The sequence below is a fragment of the Aulonocara sp. 'chitande type north' Nkhata Bay genome, linkage group LG20 (assembly GCF_057382095.1).
Source record: "Aulonocara sp. 'chitande type north' Nkhata Bay isolate Kocher_YH1m ecotype deep benthic linkage group LG20, A_spYH_male_GT1.1, whole genome shotgun sequence".
NCBI lineage: Eukaryota > Metazoa > Chordata > Actinopteri > Cichliformes > Cichlidae > Aulonocara > Aulonocara sp. 'chitande type north' Nkhata Bay.
In genome coordinates, this window is record NC_141363.1 from 23,279,951 (window position 1) to 23,299,616 (window position 19,666).

At 40.9% G+C, this 19,666-nt stretch overlaps 1 protein-coding gene across 1 annotated transcript in view; it reads left to right on the forward strand.

Annotated features, from left to right (window-relative positions):
• The window catches only part of cables2b (Cdk5 and Abl enzyme substrate 2b), a 49,708-nt gene extending 30,044 nt beyond the window's left edge, over positions 1-19,664 (forward strand). The window contains exons 3-10 of the mRNA XM_086278855.1: positions 2,986-3,063; positions 5,413-5,521; positions 5,623-5,791; positions 8,860-8,957; positions 12,750-12,856; positions 13,099-13,218; positions 14,024-14,108; positions 15,902-19,664. Of these exons, the coding sequence (XP_086134981.1) occupies positions 2,986-3,063; positions 5,413-5,521; positions 5,623-5,791; positions 8,860-8,957; positions 12,750-12,856; positions 13,099-13,218; positions 14,024-14,108; positions 15,902-16,048 (913 nt within the window). The 3' untranslated portion in view covers positions 16,049-19,664. The remainder of the gene's footprint in view (positions 1-2,985; positions 3,064-5,412; positions 5,522-5,622; positions 5,792-8,859; positions 8,958-12,749; positions 12,857-13,098; positions 13,219-14,023; positions 14,109-15,901) is intronic.
• The last annotated feature ends 2 nt before the right edge of the window (positions 19,665-19,666 follow it).

Consider the following 19,666-nt stretch of genomic DNA (forward strand, 5'->3'; position numbering starts at 1 on the left):
TTTCCACTGAGCTCCCTGGTGACTTCCTGCTCTTGACTTTCCCATGCATCACAGGGAACGAGCTTTGTGTGTATTTTTGTGTCTCCGGCTCACACAACCAACAACGGCAAATTCAAACTCATAATCTGTCTCGAGGGATGATCAGAAGGGTAGGAGGAGCAGCCTCCTGTCTAAATTGAACGAGTAATGATTCATGCTTTAATGACCTTTAATGTTGAATTTTCCATCGCGCTGCTGCGTATTTAGCTTCCTAAAGAATTAAACTTTGACCCGCTGGGCTCCCTTTAGTCTGTTTTCATCCCCTTTAAATGATAAATCACTTAGTAGTGTAATACAGTTTTACATCCCGAACCATAATTAGCAAACATGGGTTAAAACTGCGTGTCTCTATTGAGCCTAAGGTTAAAGTCTACTGAATTATTTACCCAGTTGGATCCTCATTAAGATGTGCTAAGCATTTGACCGGGATCATGTCATCTCTGTAAGAAAAACCGCAGTGTTTGGATTAACTGGCTTCCTTCTTCATATGTTTATCCCTCTGTGACTTTCTAAACAAAGAACAGTGTATACAAGTCCACTACATAACAGTTCTTCAGTCTGATGCCAAAGACCAATGCGAAGAGAAATAAAAACGAGTTACTACACATCATAAATTAAATGGATAATTAAAGATACATTTATATTGTTTGGTAACAGTTTTCCAGACTGGCATCATTTAAACAGTCTGTGATTCAAACCTGGAGTCAGATGAGACGGTCAGTGTGTGAAGTGTATATGTGTAGCTACGTGATATTGACCACTGGCTTCTGCACATCAGCATTTTGGCTGCCGTGAGCTTTTTTGTTTGTTTGTTTGTTTTGAAGCCAAAAGTGATCACAGTTACATCGGATGGTGGAGTGATAATTCTAGTAAGCATAGTGAGCACGCTGCATTTGTCAAGTGTACAAGTGCAAAGCAATGTCCAGTGAAAGGAACTCTAATGCTTTATAATTTTGGATAATTTCATGCTCCCAACTTTATTGAAACAGTTTGGGGACCCTTCCTGTTCCAACTGCACACCAGTGCACAAAGCAAGGTCCATAAAGACATGGGCGAGTTTGGTGTGGAAGAAGTTGACTCGCCTGCACAGAGTCCTGACCTCAACCCGATAAAACACCTATTAGAGCAGAGACTGTGAGCCAGGCTTCTTCGTCCAACATCCCTGTCGGATCTCACAAATGCGCTTCTGGAAGAATGGTCAAAAATTCCCATAAACACTCCTAAAGGTTCCTAAAGCCTTCCCAGAAGAACTGAGGCTGTTATATCTGCAAAGGGTGGGGCGACATCACATTAAATCTTACGGATAAGTAAACTTTTATCCACTATCTACACCTTGGCTGAAGCAGTAACCAAGAATGTGATTGGCCAGCTACCAATCACCAATCACAGCTACCAAAAAAACAATTGAAACGCAGTCTTGGAAGCAGCCTGTAAGCAGCTAAACTAAGGATGCACCAATTGCAATTTCACTGGCCAATTAAAGACCAGCTGATATTGATTTTTGCAGATCCTGATTTTCTTTTTAAGAACTAACTGGCAGCATTGAGTAAAAAACCTCAACTTCTCTTCTATGCTAAATATTACGGTCATAATAAAAATAAATTATTAAACTTCACAGCTTCCCCCAAACTGCACTAAGTTACAGGATCTTCTCTCGATTAAACAGCTGAAAATAAAGGGCTCTGCTACTGGAGAGTAATTAACTGAAAATGATTGCACTCTCTTACCAAAGAAAAGTAGGTGCAGCAGATTTATATAACAAGATAAATCAGACACTTATGTTATTCTCCAGTATGTTTATAAATTCATCATACAATAGAACATCTACCCGTTTCTCTTTTTCATACGTTTCCAAAATTTTCGTCATAACTGCTTTGATCCTTTGCTCATACCAGGGTCTGGTTAGCTTTAGTCTGGATAGGTTTAGCTTTAGCCTCTTTGTCTTTGTTGTCTTTTTCAAAATATCCATGTTGATGAAGGTGATTTAAATGCATGATTAAGTTTGTTACTACAAATGTGTTCATGGTAAACCCCCCCCCCCAAACAGTTTATTCTGGCAATGGGCTAATGACATGCTAGCATGTGGTTATGTGTGTGTGTGTGGCTATGTGTGTGTACGTGCTCGACTCTTTGCTGCTGGCTGGCCAATATTGTTTAATCCAGGTTATATAACTACTTTGATAAATTTACTGCTCGGTCTGCCAGCATCCTGATGAACTATAGAGCCGATTCGTGCCTTGGCTAAATTGGTAACATTTGCTTCAGTTACTCGGAGACCTTGAAACGCTGACCTTGTGTTGCCTTGACAGACAAAGTTGTTCTAACTGACCGAGAAGCTGCATGTTGGACAATTATCTGTTCAGCTCTGAGCTAAGTGTGTTTATTCACTATGTGTGAAAACATAATCTTTTAGTCTCTTGGTTCCTGAGCCAAATATAATGACTGCAAACATTTTCCTCTTGAGACCAAAACCAGGCCAGCAAGCTGTAGTCTCTGCTCCAGATGGGTTTATACTCAGAGGAGCTGCAATAAAAAACAAACACGGACATGCACGTGCACGCACACACTGTGTTCTCCATAATGAAACTCTATTATATCATGTCATAGTTGAGCAGAATTGAGGGTAAGGGTGCAGCTGGAGCCTTTAACTCAATTAAGTTGGTGTCAAGTGTGCATTTGTGTGTTTTGCTCTTTAACGGTGAGTAAATATTACGCCATGCTGAGGAGCGATATGATCCTTTAAACTTTCAATCCTTAAATTTACCCTGGGATTTAGCTTTATCTTCATTTCACCACAAAGATGCAGAGTTAGCGTCTTCATTTTGAAACTTTGTCTGTTTTTGTGTGTGTTTAGTCAGCAAAATGCCTCAGATGGAGAAAAGTAATTCAGCTGGACAGATGTCAAAACACGATAACCACTGATGTGTGTTTTTGTTTGTGTTTCAGAATCGTGCTCATCTGTGCTAAGAGGTCTCTGTGTGCTGCCTTTTCTGTTCTTCCCTACGGAGAGAGCTTCTACCTCAGGTAATCCGTACAGACACATCTGCTTATGTACTCCCACCTTCTGCCTCTCATGATGAAATCAAGAAAAAGGGTTCGACATAACCAATGGGCTGATGGCAGGGGGAAAAAAGTATTTGTGGAAAGTTGATTTAAACACTGCTGGCTTATTTAAAACTGTTATTTACTGAATTGGTCATCGCTGGCCTAAGTTCACCTGAAGCAAGCTGGCTGAAGGAAACCTTATATATAGTTATCTTCATCCTGCCAGTAGCTGTTTTCACATGAAAGGAAATGTTTGAGGTTGCTGAGATAAAGAGGCTGTTCTACTGGCAGGTGATGCTGGTGATGGCCTCAACAGCGTGGAGGTTTCACTCGCAAAAATAGATTCGTGCAGACCATCAAATGAATTTAGAAGCATGTGAATAAAAAGTTTTCAGAGATTTAGCCCAAGCAGAGGTTTAGACCAGTAGCTACCCCTGTCGCTGTTCACTAGGCAGGAAGGAGGCAGCGCCGTAACTAAGAGAGTGAACCAAGTGGAGTGAAAGGAAATGTTTGTCCTGCAGCTCTCAAAAATCCGAGACCTTTATTAGATGGACTTTTAAACATGAAGAAACGTGAGCTTTTCAGCTGTTCCCATACACTGCTGGTTCATCCTGCACAGCAACAAAGAAAATGAATACACAAGTTTCAAGGAAATGCACAAGGGGCCCAGAAAATCACTAGAGGGAACAATGCTTGGACACTTACGAGAAGTAGAGGTAGGGAAGTAGAAGTAGCCGAGGTCTCGTTTCTTCATTGTGAGACAAAGGGACATGAGAGTAGAAGAGGGGATGATGCAGAGGAGTATGAGGGAGAAGAGCCGTTTGTTCGGAGGGGGATGATTTTTTCCCATGTGCATCAGAGCCCTCTGACCTGACCTTAGGTCTGAGTGGCTGATGACTCATACAAACACCACGATCACACACAAACATCTCACAGTAACGACAAGAAGAAACAATAATGGAAACAACAATAATGCTGTTCTCTCCAATAGACAAGTCATCCTGATCAATTTTTTTCTCTTTGTGTTCACACAAACACACGTTTTTTTCTCAGCTGAAATTCTGAGAAGTCTTAGTGCATGTTGTGTCATGTCACACTCGCACCATGCGCACATGTAATGTACGCAGCTATTATCATGAACACATTCTCAGTTCCCTCTAGTTCCCATTTATAGATGGTTTCAGATGGTGCCAGAAGAAACTTACTGAAATTACAAACAAATTAGGTAAGAAAAAATCAATGGAAAATATATTAAATATCAACCATTTTAATTCAATCAATGTTGTTTTTTTTTAATTAGTTTGTAAAAAGCAACGTGTTATACTTCAGAGTTTCAGCATTTTTGTGTCCTTCATCCCGTAAACGATTATCTGTTTAGTTTGAAATCTTATTCAAGCCAACGTGCGATTCTGCAGAGGAGGAGGGAGGCGCCGCATGGCTCCTGTCACGCAGGTGGTTGTCTGTGGGACATGTTAAAATATAAAAAACTAAATCCAGGAGGTCTGGGAATTAGGTGTAGCATCTGGAAAGCACACAATCACTATGAAATGGTTAAAGTACAGTCAGATCATATAAGGAAAAGGAAAGAATTAAACCTGTGAAATGAACTGGTATGTACAGTGAAAGGGTGTAAGTCGTATGCTGTGTACATCTAGTATTACACAAAGAGTAAGATTATATTTAATGAGGTAGGTTTTTCAGTGTGAATAAAGATGTTTTGTTGTAGCGGTTCCAGAAAGAAATTTATTTGGATTCATTTTCTATAAATCATAAAAATCCATCAGTTTGAAATTAAGTCTGCAGTAAAAAAGTGATAATTGCAAAACAAAGTTGTATTTTTGTGTAATTTCAGTTGTGCTCAGGCTGTGATGAACTGCTCATAAATGATTAATTCATCGATTCATTTTCAGTGTCTGTCGTGTCTCGGAGCGACACGAGGCTGAACTGTGATTTTTAGAGAAACAAACCACAGCGTGACCCGTCTGAAACGCTCGAGCAGTTTCTTTACGATGCTAGCTGATGGCTTGTGGCAAACCGAAGCTGCTGCTAACTTCTGAATCTGTTTTATGGTGTTGTGAATCTTTTATTGCTGTTGTCCTTAATTTAATTTCCTGTAGGTAAACCAGCTGCACTGAGGGGTTTCTGCTCCAGATGCAGCAGATGTTTGGACTGGTTTCAGCTAGGGCACGAGTCGGAAGAACTGGGAACCAAATATTCCTACTGTATGACAGTGCAGCCGTCTGCTGTGTGTTTACAGGCAGGCTGTTTACCAACATTTTATCAATAATTCTCGCTCTCTTTCTTTTCTTGATGCCTTTTTTTCTCCAGTGATCCTTCGTTAAATCACCCCAGGAGGAGACACTCGTCTGGAAACATCTCTACCACCCTGGAAATGCTGCCGGGGCTAGAGGGTTTTCACCTGGACACCTATGGCAGGGTAGAAAATGTGGACCTACTTCTCATGGATGCTTTTATGATCCAAAACAGTTTCTTGTGGTCAGAGCTCAGTTAATAATAATCTTTCTCTTTCTGTGTCAGTCTGTGTCATACGCACAGTTCCTGTACCCCACTAACGCGCTGGTGAGGCAGAAGCCGTCGTCTGCCAGCGACCTGACGCTGCAGATTCCCGTTTCCAGGAGCACACACAGCATTCCGGGCAGGAGCTACCCGCCCAGCCGGCTGAGCAGCACCGTGGGACTGGATCTGGGTAAGAAATGGAACCGAGCTCAGTCACAGCGTGCACGTCTCCTAAAAATAATAATGATTCTTTTTTTCTAGCAACAGTTTAAAACTGTCAAAAATAAATTTCACCAAAGATGTGGCCATTTATTAGATGTAATGTAGATAATTACTGACATCAAGCCACAGACACAGTTAAAGGATTTTATCATGTTAAAGGGAACAACAAAAACACCGTCTGTTTATGGTTCAAACTGTGAAACAGCACAGTCATGGTGCATTAGGACTCTGAGCGATATGACTGATCTGTTTCCTTGAATTCTGAGATTTCAGAAAAGAGGCTGAACTGTAACTGCTCAAACATTTCTGGATTGAAATGCTAAAGAAGGATGTAACGTGAGGAAGAGAAAACAAACACAGGATGCTGGGATGAAGAGAGCAAACGAGAGCTGCTGCAGCTGTGCTGGAGCATCATCCTCTTTATATTTTAAACACATGTGTATGAGCATGTCCTCACATCCTGTGTCTGTAAACACACACATCCACAGTGACAGAGCCCTGAATTAGCCTCTAAACCCCTCTTTCTAATCCACAACCTTTCATTAACACAATACAGCTGTGTGTGAGCGTGAGGCCGTGCGCAGCAGGTTCGATATTTTTAGTCCTCTGGTGACGTTTTTCTTTAGACTCGCAGCTCTTAAGACTGATATGATTGTTAAGTACTGACAGAAACACCAAAGACTCGTTTACTCAGTTATAAATGGCATAATGTTTTTAGCTGTCGATTAGTACAGAGCTGCTCTTGTACCTGCGCATAGATGCTTGGACCACTGGTAGCACTATGAAAGAAAGCCTGGACGCCTTCTGTTGATTCACAGTTGGTGGCAGCAGAGGGCCAGCAAACACTAAATGGATGAAATGGTGATTGGATGATGAAATGCTCTTTAGGCCACAATATGAAACCAGATGAAGGCTTGGTAAAGTTCACAGGTGGTTCTCAAATCCATTTTGTCTTTTGATTCCAGAGGGAAAAAACAAGACAATCTCTGCAGATATCAGAATGATAGATTTTGGTGCTGCTGCCATTTTCAGATCGCACCCAGTCAGCTCTTTTTCGATCACTAGAACCTGCACAGCGGAGGTCATGTGCTGGATCTCCACCACTGCAATTTCATTTTGGGGAAAGAGGACAAAGATCTCTTTGAATTCTGATGATCGGGGAGGTTGTTAGGGAGCAATGTGTTTGGCATAGCCCCAAAAAAGCACAATACTCTGTGCCATAGTTGGGATGCCAAATGTGCACACATGCCCAGGAGTTTGAAGCCAGCCAGCTGGGTGACTTTGCAGAGTTCAGACTTGCTAAGATGAAGGACAAACAATTTAGACTTTTCAACAGGAAGCACTGTATTGCAGCTCAATCAATCTTGCCATAAGTGTGGTTGTTTTATCACTGTCACTGATAAAGAACCAGAATAAAGTGGTTAAACCCCAGGAGCCATGCTGATGGGTTTCTGTAACTTTCTAATGGTATCAGAATCAGAATACTTTATTGATCCCTGGGGGAAATTATTTTTTGTTACAGTGCTCCATTTTAAACCAACATTAAGACAAGACAGACAATACACTAACTAAGAATAGTACAATATATACATATATATACATACATACATACATAAGTCACTTATAAATAAATATTTGGAAAAGAAACATGTGTAGTTGTAGCAGCAAACAGTGTGTTAAGTGGATGCGTTGTACAGGGAGATGGCCACAGGCAGGAATGATTTCCTGTGTCGTTCAGTGGTGCTTTTCGGTAATCTCAGTCTCTCACTGAACGAGCTCCTGTGACTGACCAACATGTCATGGAGTGGGTGGGAGGTGTTATCCAACATTGTCTTTATCTTGGACAGCATCCGCCTCTCCGACACCACCTTGAGGGAGTCCAGCTCCATCCCCACAACATTGCTGGCCTTACGGATTAGTTTATTAAGTCTGTTGGCATCTGCGACCCTCAGCCTGCTCCCCCAGCATGCAACAGCATAGAGGATCGCACTGGCCACCACAGACTCATAGAAAATCCTCAGCATTTTCTGGCAGATGTTGAAGGACCTCAGTCGCCTCAAAAAATAGAGACGACTCTGGCCCTTCCTGTAAAGTGCTGTGGTGTTTTTAGCCCAGTCCAGTTTATTGTCAATGTGTACTCCAAGGTATTTATAGTCCTCCACAATGTCAACACTGACCCCCTGGATTGAAACAGGGGTCAAGTGTTTCCTGGTCTTCCTGAAGTCCACGATCAGTTCCTTGGTCTTTGCCACGTTGAGCTGCAGATGATTCTGCTCACACCACGTGACAAAGGAGTCGACCACAGCCCGGTACAGTTTGTTTGTAAAGACTTTACACTGACTGAATGAGGAAAAACTGAGATTTTTCTGAATGTGAATGTCTGCAAACTGTGCATAAACTCTGTTAACAGTTTAATAAATTTGCTTTTATAAGTTTTTGTGCAATAATGGCCCTCTTAAAATCAACTCCCGTGTCCCGTGAACTAAACTAAGTTCGACACCTCTGCCTTAACAGTTTGAAACGAATGTTAAATGTCTCAGGATGTTGTAGTAGAGCTCTGCACTGACATCCTGGGACATTTAACACCTCTTTACGTGAACCTAACTGTTGTCACCAATGCTGATCACCGAGTGGGGCCCTGTCAGTCTAAAGTTGATGTCTGTAGACTCTGTGAGGTTCATGGCAGAAGGGCAGATGTCCTGGGGGTTAAAAGAAAGTAGTGGTTGAGCTGAAAGCAGTTAAGAGGTGCACAAAGGAGTGAGCTGGAGTAGGACAGGAGCCAAATTTCAAGCTGGTAATGTTGCATCAAAGAGGTTTCCCTTTCCCTCAAAGACAAATTATCAGGACTTGGTCAGAGAAACAGGAAAATGGATAAAATTCTCTTTTCCTTAACTGTCTGCAGACAGATCGTGCTTAGATGCACTAAATGTTTTTGCTGTGAGTCAGAGAACTTGTTGATGACACCTCGTGTTACTCTCCTCACCTCTGTTTTGCTCTTTTGACGATATTTCTGAATCGATGTGTATTGTTGTCCAGGTGTGGAGGATGTGATGGATTATGACCCCAACCTGCTCAGTGACCCCCAGTGGCCCTGCGGCAAACACAAACGAGTGCTGATCTTCGCCTCTTACATGGTAAGAAAACACTGCAGATGGTTTGAAATATAGTTGTTTATTTTCGAGGACGCCCACACGGAGCAAATCGCTGACAGCTGTGCGTCTCCTTCACACCACGTTCAGAGCTCCGCAGGCTGTTTGACACCTTTAATGAGCTTTGTGAGAGGACAGATGGTTTTAGTAAACTAATACACTTTGGAGTCTGTAGCACTGCGAACCTGGTGCTGTAGCCCTTACTAGGCTGTGTTTGTGTGTTATCTTATCAAAGTTCTAAAAATAAGCACATTTTTGGGTTTAAGTGACCTCAGCAAGACAGATTTTAAACAGTCATTTTGGCAGTAACTGAATTCGGAGCCTCCAGCCTTAATCTAAAACAGATTTCTTTCTTCTGCATCATCAGGATTAACAGCCTTCACCATAAAGCTGCGGCCTGGTACGGCAGCGATTTGGAGACAGCATTCCCAAATTCTTTTGCCTGATAACAAGAACGGATCTAATATGGGCTTATTCTGAGGAGCTGCTCTTATTAGGTCTAATATTTGTAGCTTGCATCAGTCTGTTGACCAAAAATGTTAATGTTGAGTTAAATAAATCAAGTTTAGTAACAAAAACAATACATGAAAAAGAAAAGTTCAAATCTCAGGAGATCTGCACTGAAAGCTTTGGCATTGGGGGACTTCCATTCAGATTCAGACTCTGTTTCAGGGTTGAGCACACCTCTTGTTTGTAACTCCTGAGTTTATGGATGGTTCAGTTCTGGAAATAAGATTTAAAATGTGAATGAACATGAAAGAAAATTCAATAAGAAATGTTTGTAACTGCACTCACAAGATGCTAGTTTAATCCCAGTATAGTTGTGAACTAGCTGCTAACTAATGCTTGAAATAAGCACCCATTCTCAGATTCAGAGGTTAACACAAACTAAAGTCCAGAAAAGCACCTTGTCATGAAGCTTTGTGGCTGATGAAATGCTAAGCACCACTGTTGAGCTGTCTGTGCATCGCAGCACGCTCATGCTACGTTCAAGTCCCATCAGACTTATACTGATTACCAATTTCCATCTTATAAATACGCTTCTTTGAACTTGTAAACATTGTAATCTTTCCTGTCATCACCAGCCCTCCCCCATGAAATCGACATCAACATCATGCTTACCACAAGTGTTTGATGTCTGTGATGTTTATGCATCTGTAAAGATCCAACCAGTGAAGTCCTGCACACCCTGTCCAGTGATTAGTGACGGGGTGGCGCATCACAGGGGCCAATCAGATTTCAGCTGGGTCCAGCACCTCTCTGAACACGATCCGAAATCTTACTGAAACACATGTGAGCTATTAAAGAGCTGTGGTTTCTAAATTAATTAAAAGAATTCATCATAACGACAGCCAAAACAACACGACCACTTTGATCTAATTTGCTCTCGGTGCTTCTTGCACCACCAAAACAAGCTCCGACCTGCCACAGCAGGGATTCAGCAGGATGTGTGGAGGCTCCAAGACATTAAGAGCAGATCCTATTAGTCCTGTAAGATTTGGAGCCACTGTTATTCCAACACATCCTCCAACACCCTCTTGGTGTTTCACTGTTGGGCCGATCTCAGATGACTGTTTGAAGGTAATCGTCAGCTCACGGGGAGCGCCCAACGAGCCTCAATGTTTCGGGGCGGCTCTGACTCAGACTCATCTGGCTGTAACACCCGTGACTTTACACCTGCCCCTGCTGCTGTTTTTAGGATGACTGCAACTCTCAGCTTTGCATTTACTGTCTTATAGTGGTGACAACAACACTGATGAGAAATAATCAACCTTATTCACCATGTACAGGGTCATAGTGTTTTTGGCTCACTGGTGTGTGACTCATATGAATAACAGGTTCAGTAAAAACTGAGCTGATCACACCAGTAGGTGGTATCTAATCCGTTTAATGTCATCACATGAATTAATGCATCATCCAAGTCAGATACTCACTAATCTCTGGTAACTGGCAGGATTTCTGTATTTGGCTATTTTATTTATTTTATTTTATTTTATTTTTTTTTTACACATTTTAATTATAATGTTGAGTCAGACAATAACATCTGTGCTTCGGGGAGATTAAAAGTGTAAATTGATCACATTGAACCCCAATTTTAATTTCTCATGTTCTAATAAACAGGAATAAATCTGAAGGAGAGACAAACAGGGTGAATAAAACAGATGATTGTAAGAGTAATCAGAGTACACATGCTCTTTTCTTTTTCACTGTCCTAGAGGCTGCGGCTCAGTTTGATCCCTCTATAGACAAACACACACACATTCTCGTTTTGATATCTTAGTGAGGACATCTCATTGACATAATGCATTCCCTAGTCGCTCACCCTAACCCTCAAAAATGACGGCCTAATCCTGACCCTCAGCCTAAACCTAACCAGAACCTAATCATAACCCTGACACTAAGACCACATTTTGAGCCTGAGAAATGCCTTCAAACTCGTGAGGACGGCACTTTTGTCCTCATAAGTGACTGTTGGTCCCCACAAATATAATAATATTCCAATTTTTGGTCCCACAAAGATGTCTAAACAGCTACACACACACACACACACACACACACACACTGTATCACAGTGTTTAATTCATGAGACGATTACAGCTGAGGTGAGCTGCTTTTCACTGAGCTTACTGTGAGCAAGTGTGTGTGTGTGTGTGTGTGTGTGTTAGTATTACACAGTGTGATTTCACCACCTACTGTCAATGTCGCCTAAACTACAAAACACCCCCCACCCACACCAGTTTGGTGCGTTACATGGAAATGGTGCATGTTACCTGCATATGATAAGGTTTAGATCAGGCTGTCTACCAGGATTATCTCGCAGGCTTCTCTCCATTAAATTAGGCCTTGGAAGTGTTGACATGAGCATGTATGTGACTAAATATCAGGATTAAGGTCTAAACTGAGTTGAGCTGTAAAGAAACTGTTGAGGAACCTGCAGCTCTTCACTGTCACCTCTTAATGCTGGTGACTTTAAAGCTGTTTTATGGAAAGGTGTGTCTGTTTCTTCACTTAAGTTTTGCAGGTGAAAGGTCAGCAGTTGAGTTGTGTGCCATTTAAATAATGAAAGTTGTAAACATGCAACATGTGGTTAAAGGAGCCCTCTTAAGTTTGCAAAATAAAACAAACCCACTGGAGAGAGAGCAGAGCTGCCTTTGGGTGTTTGAGGCTATTAGTGAAAAAGCAGGAATGCTGTGAGGCAATATTGGATTTCTATAAGATCAATGTGATCTAATACGTCAATCCATTTTCTTAACTGCTTAAAGAAATCAGCTGGGGTGGGGCTTGAGACTGTGTTTTGGCTACACAGTGACCAGGTGATCTGTCCATAACAGGACAGACACAGAGACGGACCGACTCAGTGGAACCAAAGCCTGCGTCGTTGTTAGATTTAAAAATAATCAGCAGGGGAGTTTGACTTTTATTTAGTGTGTAAAGTCAGTGCAGCTGTTTTGGAACAGATTTGATGAGGTTATTGGATACTCCTGCGAACAGTCATCACAATACCTGGAAAGACTGTAAACTAAAGCATGAATGAGTTTCCCTGCGTGAGAAATGGTGCCATCTTTGCAACAATGAGTCACAGAAAGAAATATTTACCCGTCGGTGTTTACATCCTCATCAGATTATTTACATTCACTGACAACTGTTTGACTTCTCATTGTCTCTGCTTACAGTTAAATGTGTTCTGTGGTCTGTTTATGCATTCTTCCGCTCCTTATTGTTCTGGTATGGTTCATTTTCTTTTGCTCTTTTTCTCTTTGTTCTTTTATCCTGCAGACGACAGTTATAGAATATGTCAAACCGTCTGATCTGAAGAAAGATATGAACGAGACTTTTAAGGAGAAGTTTCCTCACATTAAACTCACCCTCAGCAAAATCCGAAGGTAACGTTTCTCATTTCTGCCAATGAAAGGATTTCAGCACAGTAATGTGAAAAAGGGCCGACTGGATCACCACTTGGTCTTAGAGCTGAAGGAGCTCATGGGATGAGACATGAAACATCTTAAAGAAACTTAAAGCAGTCCAGTCGCTCCTTAGATTACCATGACCTGGATGACTAAGAACCTACACAGATATGTGAAAAGGGAGTATTAAATAATTAGAACATGCTTTATTTCTTTTTCAGCCTAAAGAGAGAGATGAGAATAGTCGGGGAGGACTGCGGCCTGCAGCCCGTCACCCTCGCGATGGCATACGTCTACTTTGAAAAGCTGGTGCTGCAGGGTCGCCTCAACAAGCAGAACAGGTTTGTTCGAATCTCGTCCACATGTAAACAGCTCGTCATCGGTTTCTGCTTCGTTCATAGGCTTCACACTCTGCTTGAAATGTTGGTTAATGACGACTATGGATCATGTGTGACTGTTTAGCTCTGTTTATTGTTATTATAAGTGATTCTGCACCATAATTAGTCTCAGGTAGAAAATCTGATTGGTTCAAGACTTCATCACATTGTGTTCCTGTTAGAAAACGTAAAACAAGATTTGTCTGATAGCTTAAAAGGTGGCTGTGCTGCAGTTTTCTGTGTGGAGTCCACAGTGTGAGGTGTGGAAGTGGCTCCCCCTTGTGTTTATTTTCAATAAGCTCGGTTTAAAAGAAAAACTTCTCACTGTTGCTGATGGTTTGTATTCTTTGATTGTGATGCACTGAACTTCAAGTCCTCACTGTCCCATAAACCACATGAAGGAAAGCTCCTGTCTCTGTTAACTGCCTGGAAAATTATTATTGAAGTGTGTGCATCATCACAGTGACATTTATAGTTATTTTATAGAGTATGTTTACATCCAACTCAAGGTCTTTAAGATCTAACTGATGACTGATTCAGTCAAAAACTGACAACAAGTCTTATAATTAGAAACTGATTGTTAACGCAAAGAAAACACCTGATAAAGACTTGATACATTATTTCAAACAAACTACAAACTAAGACAATAATTCTTTTAAGAATAAATGTTGTCCAGAGAGCGAGCAGTCTGCATTGTTACATTGTTACTCTGCTTTTACTCTGTGGCCTGATGTCCTGTCAGTTACGTAACTGTTGATGTTGTTCACAGGAAGTTGGTCTCAGCTGCATGCATCCTATTGGCAGCTAAGATCAGCAGTGACCTCAAGAAACAGGAAGTCAAACATCTAATTGACGTATGTAATACACACACACACACACACACACACACACACACACACACACACACACACACACAGTGTCAGTGAAAAAATCTGCCTTGTGAGTCAGATCATGTTCCTCTTGCTCAGCCTCTGAGGCTTTTCTACCTGAGCGGGTGGAAAACGACCTGCTGAGTGTTCGAGCTGCTGGACTAGAGGCTGTTAATGTCCTTTATAGTCGAGTGTTGAGACCATGCAGGAGAGAATCCCTGAGGTCTGATTGAGTCCTGCATTATCACTGTACTGTATTTATGCTGCATATTCACTTTTGTCATGGCTCAAAAATATTGATTTTAATTGTTTCAGTTCTGCGACCACCAAACCAAAAACCCTGCACGCTACTACCAAGCAGACGATCGTTGCACATTTCTTTAGTTTTTATGGAGTTATGGATCTTTTTAGTTTTACCTCATTTATCATATCTAATGAAACACTGATTACAAATACAGTGCTGTGAAAAACTATTTGTCCTTTTCCTGATTTCTTTATTTCTTTATGCTCATTTGTTACACTTTATTTTTCAGAAAATCAAAAAAAAGGCAAAGATAACCTGAGTAACTAAACTGGTGATTACATTTCTTTACATACCTGGCCCTGTGTGAAAGAGTAATTCCCCCCTTGTTAAATTATTAAATGTGATTAGGGACAGTTTTTGTAAAGCTGAGTTTAAGTTACACTAAATGCACTCGGGCCTTATTACTGTTATACATGTTTAATCAAGAAATCACTAAAATAGAAGTTATCTGACAAAGTGAAACAAATGAAAAGATCTCATAAAGCGACACATCGTACCACGATCTAAAGAAACAGTGAAGTTGGAAAAGGGTTTAGAACTGTGATTTTAACAGTCGCTGACATCTATCAATGAAAGGATTACGAAGCCATTTCTGAGGCATGTGGAGAGTATGAATACCCACAAATGGAGAAAACTGTGGGCAGTTCTCAGGAGTGGCCGGCCGACCAAAAATACTCCAAGAACACATGAACAACTCATCCAGGAGGTGACAAAAGACCTTAGAACAACATCTAAAGAACTGCAGGCTTCACTTGCCTCAGTTAAGGTCAGAGGTCATGGCATGGCCATTGGTCAGAGGAAACCACTGTGACCAAAAATCACACTCATCACACTTTTGCCAAACAACATCTTGATGATTCCAGCGACTTTGAGGGAAATGTTCGGTGGACAAAAGCTGAACTCTCTGAAAGGGCCGAGTCCCGTTAAAAAGTAACAAAGCATTTCAGAAAGAGAGAACATCAAACCAGCAATCAAACATGGTGGTGGTAGTGTGGAAGCTCTGGGGCTGCTTTGCCGCTTCAGGACACGGAAGACTCGTGATAATTGATAGCCTGACAGAAACACACCAGCAAACCCATCTCTGAGCGGCTAAAAATAAAAAAATGAAAGTTTTGAAGTTTGAAGGTGAAAGACTCGTTGGCAGTTATTGCAAACACTCAATTGCAATTCTTGCTGCGAAGAACCCTCAATAGATTAAAATAATTATTTAAAAACTGCAGTTTTTATTTAATTGGGTTCTTTTTGGCTAATAAATTTAAAAAAAAAAAAGAAAAAGAAAGAAATCAGGAAACAGGGTAAATACTTTTTCACAGAAGTTTAGTTAAAATGAACGGCCAGTATAAAAATGTCAAAAGATACTATGTTTATTTTAATTTCAAGATTTAAAACTCCCACAGACGTGGAGTCAGACATGAAACGGTTTGTGTCATCAGAAAGTATTTGTTCTCTCTCACGTGCTGGTTTGTTCCTGCAGAAGCTGGAGGAGCGTTTCAGGATCAGCAGGAGGGAGCTCATATCATTCGAGTTCACCATCCTGGTCGCCCTGGAGATGGCGCTCTACCTCCCAGAGAGCAAAGTCATGCCACATTTCAGACGGTTGGTGCAGCAGCAGCAGGTATAGCAGTGCCTGGCTGAGCAGCACTGCAGCACGCTTCTCCGCCTCTGCAGAGAACCTCAGCACCTTCGAGCTCCAGCACTGTGACGGATCAGTCCTCGTGATGCCTGGCTCAAAGGCTCAGACGCCACCCAGAAATCATCCTCCTCCTTCCTGCGCACTACATCAGACTTCAGCCACGCTGTCGTGGCAGCAAACGGCTCAAAGACGTCACTGCAGAGGAAAAAGTTCCCTTCCTCTCCTCCGTGAAAAACCAAAGTGATCACACACTGTGACTGACGGTTCAATCACTGGAGGTCAAATCAAAATCAGGAAAATTCAGGTTTTCTTCCTCCAGCATTATTTTTATAGTGTAGGCCATTATAACTGTGGGTTTCAAAAATGTGCAAAAATGTACATGTAAAAAGAAAAACAAAAACAGACTGTGCACCTTGAAAAAACAAAAACAAAAGATGAAAAACAAACAAAAGACAGAGGGAGAAATTTGCTTTGAACAAAACCAGAACTGTCTGACTCTGAAAAAGCTTTTCTCTAAACTCTGTTTTTTAGGTTCTTTATTTTAGCTTTATTAGAAATATTACGAGTAATATGCATCATGCATCAGATAATCATATTTTTTACGGCTGAAAATAGTGCTGAGTGTTTTCAGCGACTGTAGCTCAGATACAAACCGTTACGAGGACGCTGCCAGTGACTGAAAAAGGCTGCGAGTTCTGTTTTTGAGAAGAGCAGCAGTGTGGTTTCTTTTCTGGTTTGCTTCTGCTTTATCCTTTATCCTCATGACTTCATGCAATACATTTATTTCATGAAGTCAAAATTTTTCTTCAAGCCTGAACATGTGGCTGCTTTTGCTTCAGCCTGTATTTCTTTTGTAAGGTTTATCCTGCCCTGTAATCAGGATATTTGCTCTGTCTCTCCGTTTCTGTGTTGCCAGCTTTACATGCAGCTATCTCTATTTTGACTTCATGCCGTTCAGAGAGTGCAGACGTCCTTTTAAACGAAGCTGTGATGGGGGTTAGTGTTGGTACACAGAGCCTCTATAACATATGAGACAAACGCTGCTGTGATGCTCACTCGTCTCCAGCTGCTTTGCTTCTGTTTGTTATGGACTGCAGTTAAAGGCTGTCTCACTCTGACGATTGCAGTTTTTGCATTCGCTCCAGTTTTTGGAATAAAACGTGTCAGAAGGGAAAACAGTTTTTCTTTTGCACGCGCTGCATGTTCATGGGCTGCATTATCTGAAACGAGCAGCAACACAACTGAAAACCACAGACGACACTGACCTGGTTAATAATAGGAAGAAACATGAAGCGCTGACTGTAAGACTGCAGTTTACAGAAAGGACATCAGAATGTGTCTGTCACACTAAACATGGAGCATTAACAGATACTTAAAAGTTGCAGTTCTGCAATGATCATTTACATTTTTAGCACAGATATTCCTGGAAACTGAAACTTGAGCATCTGTTTAAAGTGAAGCGCAAACACATTCATGATGTTAACAGCAGGAACTCGCTGTGGCTACTGACTTCCTTTTTCTGCACTATTAACACTGCAGTTCCTGAGTGTCTGCTTATGAAATACCTTAGAAACACACATCGCTCAGTAGTTTTCTTTTCATTGTATCGTAAAGGGACAGATATTTAACCAAACTGAGGCCTCCAACAGGACGTCTGTTGAAGTCTGGTGTCAGGACACCAGTGGAAGATTTATAGGAGACTCATTCATGTGGACTTCATGTCCCTTTTCCAGCCTTTGTTGAAAGGAAGCTTCAGAAACACTTCCTGTTGAGCCTCAGTTGTTTTTGCACTTTGCCTTTTACCATCACAGTCCTCAGACTTTATTTTATCACCAAGTAACAACAGTATATAATATTTTTCTACATTTAAAGTAACTTATTGTAATGATGTGTATTTAAAAACTGCCTGATAATAATTTATTACTAATAATCCTGTGGATGAAGAATCGTGTCTCCTTTGAACCTGCAGGTGTTTTATCCTCTCACCAGATAATGTTGGAAACATGATTGTTCATCCTGAGATTTCCACGTTCTTCCACTCATCTTATTTTCCTTCGTGTGTTTATGGACTTGAGTTTTATAGATGTCAGAGCAAGAGAGCCGAATGAGTTTGGACCAGGGTTCTGCTGTAAGACCCCAAAGAGTTTGGATACGATCCGTTTGGTTTTTGGAAAAGCCTAAAACTTTATCTCCTCCTACCATAGCTCTTGTTGTCCTGAATTAGCCAAAGTTTGTCTTTCTAACTCGCAGTTCATGTGCTTTTAAGACTGTGTTCACCCGTAAATGTTATTTTCTAATAAGACTGATCTGATCCCAGAGACTTCGTGTTAATATCATGTGTAAGTGAGGTGTGTGACTGCAGCCGTGCATGTCGTGTGTGTTTAGTACACATGTGAAGAGCTGTGGGCAGACAGACTGCACAGCCAGTGTAACAAAGAAGAAGCAGTGAATGCTGCTTGTTAATTCAATTTGAAATCTTTGAGGTTTTTACATTTTACATTTCAATCCATCATATTTTAATTAATTTACAAACAGGATGTAAACAACACTGGAGTAGCATCAAGTGAGGGTTAGATGTGTTTATTTTTATATGAAGAATTATTTCACACATGGGCCTGGAGTCAACTTAGACTAACATGGAACCAATGTGACGTTCACTGTGACAAACGACCCAAATAAAATCAGTCTGCTCATTGAGTTTAACCAGCAAAAGCATTAAGATGTATAATTTGCTGATGAAGCAATCAGACGTTGGACTGCTCCAGTAAAGACGTGTTTTACAGACAGTGAGGAAGAATCCACACTCAGTGACTTGCTCTGAGATGCTTCAGTTCTTCATACGTACCTAACAGGATGTAGTAAACAGCAGCGCTGATAAAGTCCGAAAAATGTTCAAAACTTCGGTCAACTTAAAGATAAGAATCTGCTTGAGAGTAGAAACGGCACGTGAGCTTCCAAAATCATCTTCTCTACATTAGAGATTTGTGATATTGACTCTATGCAGCTTTTATTCTGTCATCCTCCTCTTCCTCCGTTCGTTTACCTCTAATGTGCCACAATAAAATTTTTTACCTGTCACTGTTATTTAAATGTCACATTAACATTTTGTATTTAGTTTGAGTGCTTACTATCATTTTATTATTCTTTGAGCACTGCGGTGCTGTAAAGGGAAATATTTACCAAGTGTTTGTTTTTGTTTATATTTACCTTTTTTACCTTCTAAGTTCTCTGTTAACTTAAAAAAAATTGTAATTTTTGTTGACAACACAGACGAAGCACGCAGCAGTTCAGCAGCGTTGCAGTCGAGGCGTCACATAAGTTAAAGCCACAGAAATATTTTTGTTGCTACTTTTGCATAAATACATTTAATGATCCAACACAGTTGAAATAAAGAGGCGAGACTAGTTAAGACGTGTTGCATTGAATTGATTTGCAACTAAGGTAAATATTCTTTGTATGAGGAAGCTGAGCTCAAATACTTCCACTGCACAAGTGAAGGAAATGTGTGTATTGTAATATTTATAAGATATTTTGTAAAGGATAAAGACCATACACTGTTAAAATGCCAATGTTTATGTTTATTTTCATTAAAATATGTAAATTACT